This window comes from Rutidosis leptorrhynchoides, chromosome 10 (assembly GCF_046630445.1).
Source record: "Rutidosis leptorrhynchoides isolate AG116_Rl617_1_P2 chromosome 10, CSIRO_AGI_Rlap_v1, whole genome shotgun sequence".
NCBI classification, from domain to species: Eukaryota; Viridiplantae; Streptophyta; class Magnoliopsida; order Asterales; family Asteraceae; genus Rutidosis; species Rutidosis leptorrhynchoides.
This window is the reverse complement of record NC_092342.1, coordinates 266,235,368-266,248,646: the sequence shown is the minus strand read 5'-3', so window position 1 is coordinate 266,248,646 and position 13,279 is coordinate 266,235,368. Positions and strand designations below refer to the sequence as shown.

At 32.2% G+C, this 13,279-nt stretch overlaps 1 protein-coding gene across 1 annotated transcript; it reads left to right on the top strand.

Moving 5' to 3' along the window:
- The first annotated feature begins 378 nt into the window (after nucleotides 1-378).
- Nucleotides 379-3,068, top strand: LOC139873640 (thaumatin-like protein 1). Its single transcript, XM_071861579.1, has 3 exons — nucleotides 379-672; nucleotides 833-1,502; nucleotides 2,359-3,068. Exons 1-3 carry the CDS (start codon nucleotides 588-590, stop codon nucleotides 2,702-2,704), a joined length of 1,101 nt encoding a protein of 366 aa, XP_071717680.1. The 5' UTR covers nucleotides 379-587; the 3' UTR covers nucleotides 2,705-3,068.
- Nucleotides 3,069-13,279: the final 10,211 nt, after the last annotated feature.

Genomic DNA, 13,279 nt, shown 5'->3' with positions numbered 1-13,279 from the left:
ACCCCTTAATTACGGTCGAGTTTTCAAACATTTGTGGTGTGATGATATATCAAAGCTTAGAAAGCAAAAGGGGTGTTTGGATCAACTTTTCGACCATATAGAAATAATTTCCAAACATAAGGACTGTCTTTTATTGTTATTAATGTTATTAATTATCCAGTATCCAGTATCCAGTACATAAAACTTTTTATCTATTTTAACAAGAGGATATAAGACTTGAGGGGTGTTTGGATGCACTTTTTCAGGCATTAGAATAAACAAATTAGAGAGTAATTAGGGTTATGAACAAATATTAACACGAGTGTCTTTATAACCGCATTTCATCACTGAAGCAAAAACTGAAAAGAGGAAAGAAAAAAATTTTGTTTCAGTCTCTTTTGCGGGTGGTGACTAACGGTTATACTCTCTTCACTTTCTATCCTACTCTTCCACCGCAACCAACCACCACCACACTAAACCACCACCACAATAGTACAACCTTTACCTTTTCTACAATTTCAATAGACCACAAAAACTAAACTCCAAAATCATCTCAATTGCAACAACCACAAATTTAAATATTAATATTACATTTTAATTTTATTTACATGGATCTACTCTCTTCTTTTTCTTCTTCTTACTCTATCACTCATTTTTTCACCATCTTTATTGCTTTCTCATTACTTTCGAAAGGTAATTCAAGACTTTTTATACATTCTTTTAATAAAAAATCAAATAAATTAAAATACCCATCTGGGTTTTGTTTATTGTTGTTGATTACAACCGGGTTTACTTCACTTTTGTGATTTGCACATTAAAAATGTAATCTTTATCATTTTTCACACTTCTGCAGGTGTATTTGGAGCTACATTCACATTTGTCAACAAATGTGATTACACAGTTTGGCCTGGTATACTCGCCAATGCCGGAAGCCCATCACTCGACACCACCGGTTTCGAGCTCCCGGAAGAAAGCTCCCGTTCATTTCAAGCTCCGACCGGCTGGTCCGGCCGGTTCTGGGGTCGAACTGGCTGCAATTTCGACAGATCCGGTTCAGGGTCCTGCCAGACCGGCGACTGTGGTTCCGGTGACGTCGAATGCAACGGAGCCGGAGCCGCGCCGCCGGCGACACTAGCAGAGTTCACATTGGGTACTGGCGGGTCGGACTTTTATGACGTCAGCTTAGTAGATGGATACAATATTGCAATGATTGTTGAGGTTTCGGGTGGGTCGGGTTTATGTGAAACAACCGGGTGTGTTAATGATTTGAACCAGCAGTGCCCGAGTGAGCTCCGGGTCGAGTCGGGTCAGGGGTGTAGGAGCGCTTGTGAAGCGTTTGGGAGTCCGGAGTATTGTTGTAGTGGCGCGTATAATACACCCGCCACTTGTAAACCATCGGTGTATTCGCAGATGTTTAAGTCGGTTTGCCCTAGATCGTATAGCTATGCGTATGATGATCCAACTAGTACGTTCACTTGTGCCGGAGGTGATTATACGGTGACGTTTTGTCCGTCTATGCCAAGGTTAGTAACGTCTTTTCCACTGGTACTATTTCATTATAAAATACGTGTACGTTGTGCTTTAATAATTATACACCTTGGGGAGGAGTGGGTTCGATTCCCACTAGGTGAGAATTTTTCAAATAATTGAATCAAAAACCATTTTTATCGGGCCTAAATGATCTCTCGGTCCCACGCATGGGAAGATGTCAACAATGACAATGCAGGTTCGATTATCGAGCCTTGCATGCTAGGGGGAAATGGGTGATGGTGTTTCGCCAAACTCCAGTGACCTACCGGGGACCGCTGAATATAGTGACAAAGTCAACACAGAATTAACATGTACATGCCGATACTCATATTTTTGAAACTATCAAACACTTTAAACGTTAAATAAAACATAGTGTAACGTTACATCATTTCATTTTCATGTCTTGTTTTTTATTATTATGTTATCTTTTGTAACGAAGTGTTTTGTTTTTTCTTGCAATTCATATTCATTTGGTAAAGTTCAATTTTTACTACTATAAAAAAAGGAAATTTTATATTATACTATAATATTTCTTGGATATTAAAAAATTAAAGTCTTTTAACATAAATATTGTTACAAGCACTAGCATTCAACTCAATGGTATTACGTATATTAGTTTATTTTTCCATGTTTTATGCTACGCTGTGCTTTTCTAAATACAGGATGTTATGTTTGCGAAAGAGCATCCTATGCAAATGTTATGTTTGCATAGTACAGTACAATTTTTGTTTATATAAGAATATCTATTTCTATTTCTTTAAAGAATAAATGTACAACTATATTGTTACAAGATTTTGTGAAAATGAGCAACCAATTAATTTATTTCCATATTGCCTATTGATTTTACAGTCAGAAATCTTCGCGTGACACGTCACCTCCAGCAACTCCCACCACTGATGATAACACCAACATCACACCTGACGGTGGTGACGGCAATATTTCGGGGTCGGGTACATACTCTGGATATGGGTCAAGCTATGGTTCAGAAACCGGATCGGGTTCGGCATCCGGGTCAAGTTCTGATTCCGAAACCGGGACTGGTTCAGTGTCAGGGTCTGGATCCGGATCCGGATCCGAAGCACTTGAGGCAAATGGATCATGGTTAGCTGGTTTAGCTATGGGTGGTTCAACATGTACACAACCATTTAGTGCCACCATTTATTTTGTCATGCTCTTGTTCTTTTTCTTGGGTTAGCTTTTTATTTATTTTTCAGAGCTGGAATATACAAATCCAATATAAGGTGCAAGTGTCGGTGCATAATGTACAAGTTGTTGTAAGGGTACTTTTTGGATTTAATATTCTTTTGCTTTGGGAAAAAGAATAACTTTCTTCGAGGATTTTGACTATTGAAAATCGAGACAGTGGGGAATTTGCTTTTGGCAGTCCCCTTTTCCAGGGAAAACAAGAAATCGCAGTGTGGTAAAGGGGAAATTACGATATTGACCTTGTATCATTAGGGGGTAAAAAATGTAAGAACGTTATGTACGAGGGCGAAATTTTTAATTATGTTTGTTGATCTAGGAATCTAGTATTAGTAAAAGCAATTGTTTTTTCTTCTGGTACCTTGTAAAAATTTGCTTTTGAGATTCGTTTCTATGGAGTACTATTATTCTGTTCAATTCAATGTTTAATACGAGTAATGGGTATAAACAAGGTTGCAAAATTTGCTATTCGGAGATTAATTGGTCGAGACTTTGGAAGGATTAATCGACAATTCGGGGATTAATCGGAGATTAATCGGATTGTACTGTATACATTTAAATATTAAATTTTAATAATTATATGTGTAACTATAGACTAAAATCATAAATATAAAGATCATTTTTAACATAGTTGTCTAAAATTGTTCATTTTACTTCAAAACTATAAAATTCTAGTTTAAATTCATGTTAAAATGTTAACTATTTTTGACTTTGAGTGGCTTTGATTATCAAATTTGATTTTGATCCATCAATTGACGTTGACCGTTTAATTAAATGGATTTTTGAAAAACGGAACGGATTGCTCCTAAAAATGATTAATCAGAGATTAATCGGTGAGTAATCGGATTTTTTTACAACACTGGGTATAAAACAATATTGCAGACTAATAATTTGTGAATGAAAAAACAGAATAAATAAGATAAAAGATGGGCTAATTTTCTGAAAAAAATTTTCTCTGAAAGTTGAACTGAAATACAACTAAACTAGTGAAATGACCCGTGGAACTATGAGTTTGTTTAAACGAAACAGTTTATGATATGTTTTAGCTTAAATGCTAAAGTTATTTAGTTTAATGACCCGTGAAATCACATAGTCCGACTAAGAAACTCGTCAGCTGAACATTTTATCAAACATCTAAAATGCATATTAAACAATCATCATCCAATCATAAGATATAATATTGGTTGTCATTTTATTTTAAAAGTGTAAATTAAAAATATAAATATAAAATTAGTTTCATTCTACCTAACTTTTATACCTTCTCGTACTCAATTCAAAATAATTAATTACAATAATTTAAAATTATTTAATTTTAATAATTAAAATAATTATTAATAAGATTTAATAATAATAATTAATTAATAAGATTTAATTTTAATTCAAAATTATTTAGATTAATCACATCATCTATCATTCTTAGATTTTTTTCTTTTTCTTTTTAATTTTTTCTTAACAAAGGAATTAGCCTAATAATGAAATCATCATTTTAGCAACATAATAGAAACTATAGATAACATTAAACAATTGCAATATTTAAATGCCAAAATAAATAACTAAACTCCTAAAATTATGGATAGCACTCATGATTATACTACATGATTACTCAGTCAAATAGATGACCAAGGTAAAATTGGTCTAACAATCATCTCCTCATTTTTGACCTGTCTACTAGATCTTCAATGCCCAACAAATCACGAATCTCTGCAAACTTTATACGCAACAAAGGTTTAGTTAGAATGTCAGCCTTTTGTTCCTCTCTGGTAACATGCTCAATAGTGATCAGCTCCTTTCAACACATTCTCTAATGAATTGATACTTGGGGTCTATGTGCTTGCTTCAGCCATGAAAAACAGTATGATTCATTAATTCGATTGTTGACTTGTTATCAACCATCAGTTTTACCTTCGACGAGTCCCGTCCAGTCATATCGAATATGTAACATCCCGCTTTTTTCCGTTTACTTTTCGTTTATTTATTTAAAGTCCGTTATATGATTATAACATCTTCCGTTAAAACGCGTTTTAAAATAACTCGTTTAGGTAATACACGCACCCGCTTTAAACTTGAGGGACCAATTTTGTCAATTGACAAAAGGAGTGACTAGGTCAAAGAGTCAACTCCTTCCTCATCCATTCATTATCCATTTCCTTTTTCCATTTTTCTTAATACTTTCAACATTTCTCTCAAAACTCCAATTCAAAGATTCATCATCCTTTTTCAATCTAGCAATCAAACATCAAAACAAATTACATATTTGGAATCCTTGCATCTTCCTCTTCAATTCCATACCGATTTCATCAAGTTTGAGTAACTTTCTAAAAACATTAGATTCTTTGTTCTTGATGTTTTTAACTTATAAAAGTGTTAATTAGTATCTATGGCTCAAGTCTAACATTAATATATGATTTGTATGCTTGTTCTTGTCATTTTGATGTAACTAGCTTAAACTTGAAATGTGTGTGTTTGATCTTGAGTTTTGGTTGATCATATGTTGTTAGATGTTAAAAGTGCATGTATCAAATGTGTTACTAGCATCACTAGCTTCAATTTGGTATGTAAGTTGACTTGGAAAAGCCTCATTAACATGATTAAGGATTTTATGATTGTTAGTTAGGGTTTGGTGGCCTTAAATGTGATCTTTGATGCATTAAAAGTCTTGCAATGTTGTTTGTAAGTGTTTAGTAGTATTGTATGCGTAATTACCTACGAAACGGCATATTATATGTGTGTATTAAGTTCCCGAATCATCTTATGCATTTTGTGAACTTGAAACCTTGATAATGAACCTTTAATGATCACTTGACGAGAATTCGGTTATTGTAAATGATATTTTTGTGTGATGAAAAGTGTTTAGTTGTATTCCTCGTTAAATTACCTTTCCAACGATATAAGATACGCGTTTTAAGTGTTTACGGTTCATAAATTATGCTTGTTTGAAGTTTGGCTCGTTTTGGACACTTGAAAACTGCCAGAATTGCTGAACAGATACATGGAGCGGCGCTCCAATACCCTGAGCGGCGCTCCAACCCGGCTGTCCAAAATTTCACTTTTTCGTTTAATTCTAACTATGCTACGCACCTCCGATTAACATGAAACTTGGCCAACATGCTTATATATGATTAAAAACCTCAGAAAAATAGTTCGGGACCCGACCCGAACGTGTTGACTTTTTCGTTGACTTTGACTTGACCAAAGTTGACTTTTATTCAAACTTAACCAAACACTTATGCAATCGTTCTAACATGCTTTTATACTTATATCTTGCATGAAACTTGACAATTTGATTCACATGCTATATAATAGAGTCGTAACGAGCCATAGGACTAATTGAACAACTTTGACCAATTGTGTTTACCGTTATTGATACAACCTACTAGTTTAGGTCAAGACTACCAATTGTCCTGGCACACGTCTACTTGTGAAGTACTTTATTACTCGTGCACTCAAGGTGAGATCATAGTCCCACTTTTACTCTTTTAAACTTACATTTGGGATGAGAAAATATAAACGTTTCGTTTTACAAAGTGAACACAAGTACGAAAACAAACATTCTACATACGAGTTTGAACAAAAATCCTCAATTCGATTATCATTAGTTACACTTGCCGGGTGTAAGCGAGAACTTATGTTGTATGGCCATATGTGTTTGACAAACCCTCATTCGGACGGTTCGCTACCGTTATTGGATGAAATATATTTTCGAGAAACAGTGTATGTTCTAACACTATCGTGATGGGGTTCTATGGATGGAAAGTTAAGCCTTGATAATTGGGTGCTCGTGATAACAAATTTTAGAATGGTTTACTATTATTTCAATGCTATAAATCTTGTGGTTCATTTGTACTTACTTACTTACTTACTTACTTAAACCTATGATTTCACCAACGTTTTCGTTGACAGATTTCTATGTTTTTCTCAGGTCCTTGAACGTTTTGTGATACATGCTTCCGCTCATTATTTTGATACTTGCATTGGATGTCGAGTATATATGCATACATGGAGCGTCTTTTGGCTACTTTTAAATTGTGTCGCATAGGTTTCATTTGTACTTATAACGTTGTAACATAACTTGTGGTTGAACTATTCTTGTAAACTTTGAAACAATCTTTACATTTGAAATGAATGCGACATATCTTTTTGGTCAAACGTTATTTTAAAGACTTACGACCACGTAATAGGACCTAAGTAGAAGGCGCCGTCAATGACGATTTTGTCGGGTCGCTACAGATGGTATCAGAGCGTTGGTTGTAGGGATTTAGAGTTCATTGGTGTCAACCCCGAGTCATAGGGTACATTAGTGAGTCTAAACTACAACCGGCATATAGACTTGAAGTAGAAATTACGTGACTACTTGTGCATTTATACTCGAACTTTTCTATTCATATCTAACTCTTATTTCCATCTTAATCTCACGTTTAATTTGATTGATACGCCACCTTGACTTAGTGAAATAATGTCGAATGCACATATGAATTAGGGTAATATAATTGTCGGGATTATATTACGGTGACTCATATGAACGTTCCGACATTATGACATAAAGAATTTAAGGCGAGTCAAGGAAAATTTTCTCTTTATCCTTATTCCATATCATAGTTAGTATTATTGAGAATACTAATCAACGATATTCTTGTGTTTTGAAGGAACAATGCCTCTTCGCCGTGTACCACGCCATGAAACACCCGAACAAGCTCTCCAACGGATGATAGCCACCGCCGTAGATGCGGCCATGGCCGGTCACTCCTCCAACAACAATAACAACAACAACAACAACAACAACAACAATATTCGATGGTCAGGTATCGAATATTGTTGTTGTTGTTGTTGTTGTTGTTGTTGTTGTGGTTGTTATTATTATTGTTGTTGGATGAGTGACCGGCCATGGCCGCATCTACGGCGGTGGCTATCATGCGTTGTAGAGCTTGTTCGGGAGTTTCACGGCGTGGCGCACGGCGAAGAGGCATTATTCCTTCAAAACAAAAGAATACCGTTGGTTAGTATTCTAAATAATACTAACCGTGATATGGAATAAAGATAGAGAGAAAATTTTCCTTGACTCGCCTTAAATTCTTTATGCCACAATGTCAGAACGTTCATATGAGTCACCGTAATATAATCCCGGAAATTATATTACCCTGATTCATATGTGCATTCGACATCATTTCATATAGTCAAGGTGGTGTGTCAATCAAATTAAACAACGTGAGATTAAGATGAACTAAGAGTAGATATGAGTAGAAGCGTTCGAGTATGAATGCACAAGTAGTCAAGTAATTCCTACTTCAAGTCTATATGCCGGTTGTAGTCTAGACTCACCAATGTACCCTATGACTCGAGGTTGACACCAATGAACTCTAAATCCCTACAACCAACGCTCTGATACCATCTGTAGCGACCCGACCAAATCGTGTTTGACGGCGCCATCTACTTAGGTCCCGTTACGTGGTCATAAGTCTTTAAAACAACGTTTGACCAAAAGATATGTCGCATTCATTTCAAATATAAAGATTGTTCAAAGTTTACAAGAATAGTTCCACCACAAGTTACGTTACAAAGTTATAAGTACAAATGAAACTTATGCGACACAATTTAAAAGTAGCCAAAAGACGCTCCATGTATGCATATATACTCGACATCCAATGCAAGTATCAAAATAATGAGCGGAAGCATGTATCAGGTATCGTTCAAGGACCTGAGAAAAACATAGAAATCTGTCAACGAAAACGTTGGTGAAATCATAGGTTTAAGTAAGTAAGTACAAATGAACCACAAGATTTGTAACATTGATATAATAGTAATACATTCCAAAAGTTTGTTTCACGAGCACCCAATTATCAATGCTTAACTTTCCTTCCATAGAACCCCATCACAATAGTGTTAGAACATACACTGTTTCACAAAAATATATTTCATTCGTAAACGGTAGCGAACCGTTTGAATGCGGGTTTGTCAAACCCATATGGATCCATACAACATAAGTTCTCGCTTACACCCGGCAAGTGTAACTAATGATAATCGAATTGAGAATTTTGTTCTAAACTCGTATGTAGAATGTTTGTTTTCCTGTACTTGTGTTCACTTAGTAAAAGAAATGTTTATGTTTTCTCATCCCAAATATAAGTTCAAAAGAGTAAAAGTGGGACTATGATCTCACCTTGAGTGCACGAGTAGTAAAGTACTTCAACAAGTAAACGTGTGCAAAGAACAATGCTAGTCTTGACCTAAACAAATAGGTTGTATCAATAACGATAGTCACGATTGGTCAAAGATGTTCAATTAGTCCTATGGCTCGTTAAGACTCGATCATAATAGCATGTGAATCAAATTGTCATGTTTCATTCAAGGTACAAGTATAAAAGCATGTTAGAACGATTGCACAAACATTTGGTTAAGTTTGATTAAAAGTCAACTTGGTCGGGTCAAAGTCAACAAAAAAGTCAACACGTTCGGGTCGGGTCCCGAACTATTTTTCTGAGGTTTTTAATCATATATGAGCATGTTAGAACAAGTTACATGTGAATCGGAGGTCCATAGCATAGCAAACATTTTTCGTAAAATGACCAACGAAGACAGAGTCTGTCAGTGTATCTGGACGGCGTCCAGCTTTGAAGGCTGGGACGGCGTCCAAATATCTGGACGGCGTCCAGCTTTGAAATCTGGGACGGCGTCCAAGGGTCTGGACGGCGTCCAGATTGGTATTCCAGTCTGATGCAGTAAACTTCTAAGTACACGAACCAAAAATCAAACTAACACATTTTATGATCCGCAAACAACGAAAACATGTATCTTATATCATCGGAAAGGTATTTTGACCAAGGATACAACTAATCACATATCATCAATCGAGTTTATTGAAAGGACCCATTCATATACATTATAAACGATTCACAATAGTTGATTACATCGCGAGGTATTTGACCTCTATATGATACATATTACAAACATTGCATTCGTTTTTAAAACACAAACTTTCTTTACATCGAAAATTGACAGGCATGCATACCATTTCATAATATCCACTATCCAATTATAAATTAACTTAATAGTAATCTTTGATGAACTCAATGACTCGAATGCAACGTTCTTCGAAATATGCCATGAAATACTCCAATTAATATCTTTAAAACAAGCAAATGCACAGCGGAAGATTTCTTTTATACCTGAGAATAAACATGCTTTAAAGTGTCAACCAAAAGGTTGGTGAGTTCATTAGTTTATCATAATCATTCATTTCCATCATTTTAATAGACCACAAGAATTTCATTTCCAGTTCTCATAAATATACGTCCCATGCATAGAGACAAAAATAATCATTCATATGGATTGAACACCTGGTAACCGACATTAACAATATGCATATAAGAATATCCCCATCATTCCGGGATCCTCCTTCGGACATGATATAAATTTCGAAGTACTAAAGCATCCGGTACTTTGGATGGGGTTTGTTAGGCCCAATAGATCTATCTTTAGGATTCGCGTCAATTAGGGTGTCTGTTCCCTAATTCTTAGATTACCAGACTTAATAAAAAGGGGCATATTCGATTTCGATAATTCAACCATAGAATGTAGTTTCACGTACTTGTGTCTATTTTGTAAATCATTTATAAAAATTGCGCATGTATTCTCAGCCCAAAAATATAAAGGGTAAAAAGGCAAATGAAACTCACCATACTGTATTTCGTAGTAAAAATACATATAACGTCATTGAACAAGTGCAAGGTTGGCCTCGGATTCACGAACCTAAATTAATTATGTATATATATGTGCTGGTCAATATTTGTCTAACAAATTAGGTCAAGTCATAGTGTACCACAATCCTAATGCTCGAGACTAATATGCAAAGATCAACAAAAGTTAATTTGACTCAAAATGATTTCCAAAATTTATACATGATTATTATATAGTTTAAATATCGTCGTTTTATATTTTTAAATATTTTTAAAAGATTTAATAGAGTAAATAATATAATTCATTTATTAATAAATAAAATTTTATATAAAAATATACTTTTATATATCTTAAGTAATAAAATTTATAAAGTTAATTTAAAAAAAAATATTATGATAGGTTTTATTAAGGTAATTATATTATTTGTATTACATATTTATTTGATAAAATAACATTGATAATAATAATAAGTAAAAGTTGTATTATTTTGCAATAATAATTATTATTATTCTTTTAAAAATATCAATATTTATATTTACTAATAATGATATTATAATAAAACGATAATTCTAATTATGATAACTTTAATATTTATGATACTTTTTAATATTAACTTTAAAATAATAATTCTATTTAAAATGATAATAATAATGATATTTTATAATAACAATGACATTTCTATTAAAATGATATTTTTTGTTAAAATGATAGTTTTAATACTAACGATACTTTTAATAATAATAGTAATGATAAAAATAATAAGAATGATAATTTTATCTAGATCAATATCTTATAATATTTTAATTTCATCATGATACTCATATTCATTATTTCCTAATCGTTTCGTTTAATAGCTTTTAATCGTCTTTTATATTGTGTTTATAATACTAATAATAATAGTACTAAAAAGAATTAGGTGTTACTAATATTAGTTTTAATTACAATAATACTAATAATGATAATTACTATGATATTATTAATAATACTAATAACTATTTTAATGATAATAATAATAATAATAACAATAACAATAACCATTTTTAAATAGTGATATATATATTAATAATGATAATAATAATAATAATAATAATAAGATAATAATAATAATAATAATAATAATAATAACAATAATAATAATAATAATAATAATAATAATAATAATACTAATTATAACTTTAACGATGATAACAATAGTAATAATAATAAAAATAACAATTTTTAATGATAATTCCTTTTATTAATAATGATAATAATAAGATAAAACTAGAACGACGATAATAACGACGATAATAATAATCATTTTTATAAAAATTCAATTGACTATAACTTCTAATCCGTTCATCGAACCCATTCGATATCTAAATGAAAAGTTCTCAATTTTTCGCTAGCCTTCCAAGGACATGCATATCTTATACCTTATCTCAACCGCAAGTGTAACTAATTCAGGATTCAACATAACCTATCTAAGGGCAATATCAAAAGTACAAGCATGCATAATCCTATATTCTCGAGCACTAGTCAGGGATACACTATTAATATGTAAAAATAATTTACGAGTACTCACGTATCAATATTGAGATTCAATATTGCAGGAAAGGTACGTAGACGCAACGGAGACGATAAACACTAGATTGACCTCACAAGCATACCCATGAACCATACCCATCACCTCCATAGCTATAACCCATGTTTTCCTTAGCTCTATCCCGCTCGAAAAATCCATTTTGAAATAATACGCTCATGACCTCGTCGTAGTATTTTATGTATACTAATAATATCTTGAAATAATACTGAGTAAATATATATATGTAAGTCGATTGAGAGAGTTTAGAGAAATATATTTCAAGTTTCTATGAAATAATGAAACCTATTGAATTCTATTTATAATAGATTTTTGAATTATTAAAGTGAATTATTAAAGTATGAATTATTAAAGTGAATTATTAAAGTATGAATTATTAAAGTGAATTATTAAAGTATGAATTATTAAAGTGAATTATTAAAGTATGAATTATTAAAGTGAATTATTAAAGTATGAATTATTAAAGTTAAAGTAAAGTAAAAGTAAAGTAAAGGTAAAGTTAAAGTATAGTAAAAGTATAAAACTATGTACGTATAATACGCATATAAATATATATAAAATTAATTTAAATCATTATTTATATTTAATAAAATAAAATATAAATATCGTTATCTTTATCATACTGGTTAAGTAATGAGTTGTCAAAAGTGGTTCTAGATATTTATAAAAGTTATATACGTTTTAATAATAAAGTTCTTTTTAAACTAAAAACGTTTTTGTACGTTTGAAAATAAATCAAATAAATATGATAATTTTGTTTTCCAAAACTAAATATATTTAAGAATCATTTTGTTAAAAGGTTAAAATAATGGAAATCGTTATATCATAAAACGTTTTAGAAAAGTAGAATCATATATATTCATAATAGGTTTCAAGTTTTTAAATTACGGTCTGTTGGTGAAGCATGGGATAAAGTCCAAAGGTTAAATAAACGTATGAAAAATGTCGAGTTACTTAACTTGTCGATATCCAACATCTAAGTTATTTACACTCCACGTTCTTACTTATAAATCACTTTACCATTTTCCGAATGTTGTCAAAAAGAATAGATTTCTTAAATCACAGTGGACCTCATAACATAGACCCGTAATCATATCACAATGTATCTGATAAATCAATCATTTGATATTATCTTCTAATTCCATCGATAAACATATTGAAACAAATGCGTTCGTGTAAAGTAATATACGTTTAATACTTTATTAATATTCTCAAGTTATAATATATATATATATATATATATACATATATATACATATCTATTTATATATAACGGTTCATGAATCGTCAGAATTTGGTCGAGGTTATAATGAA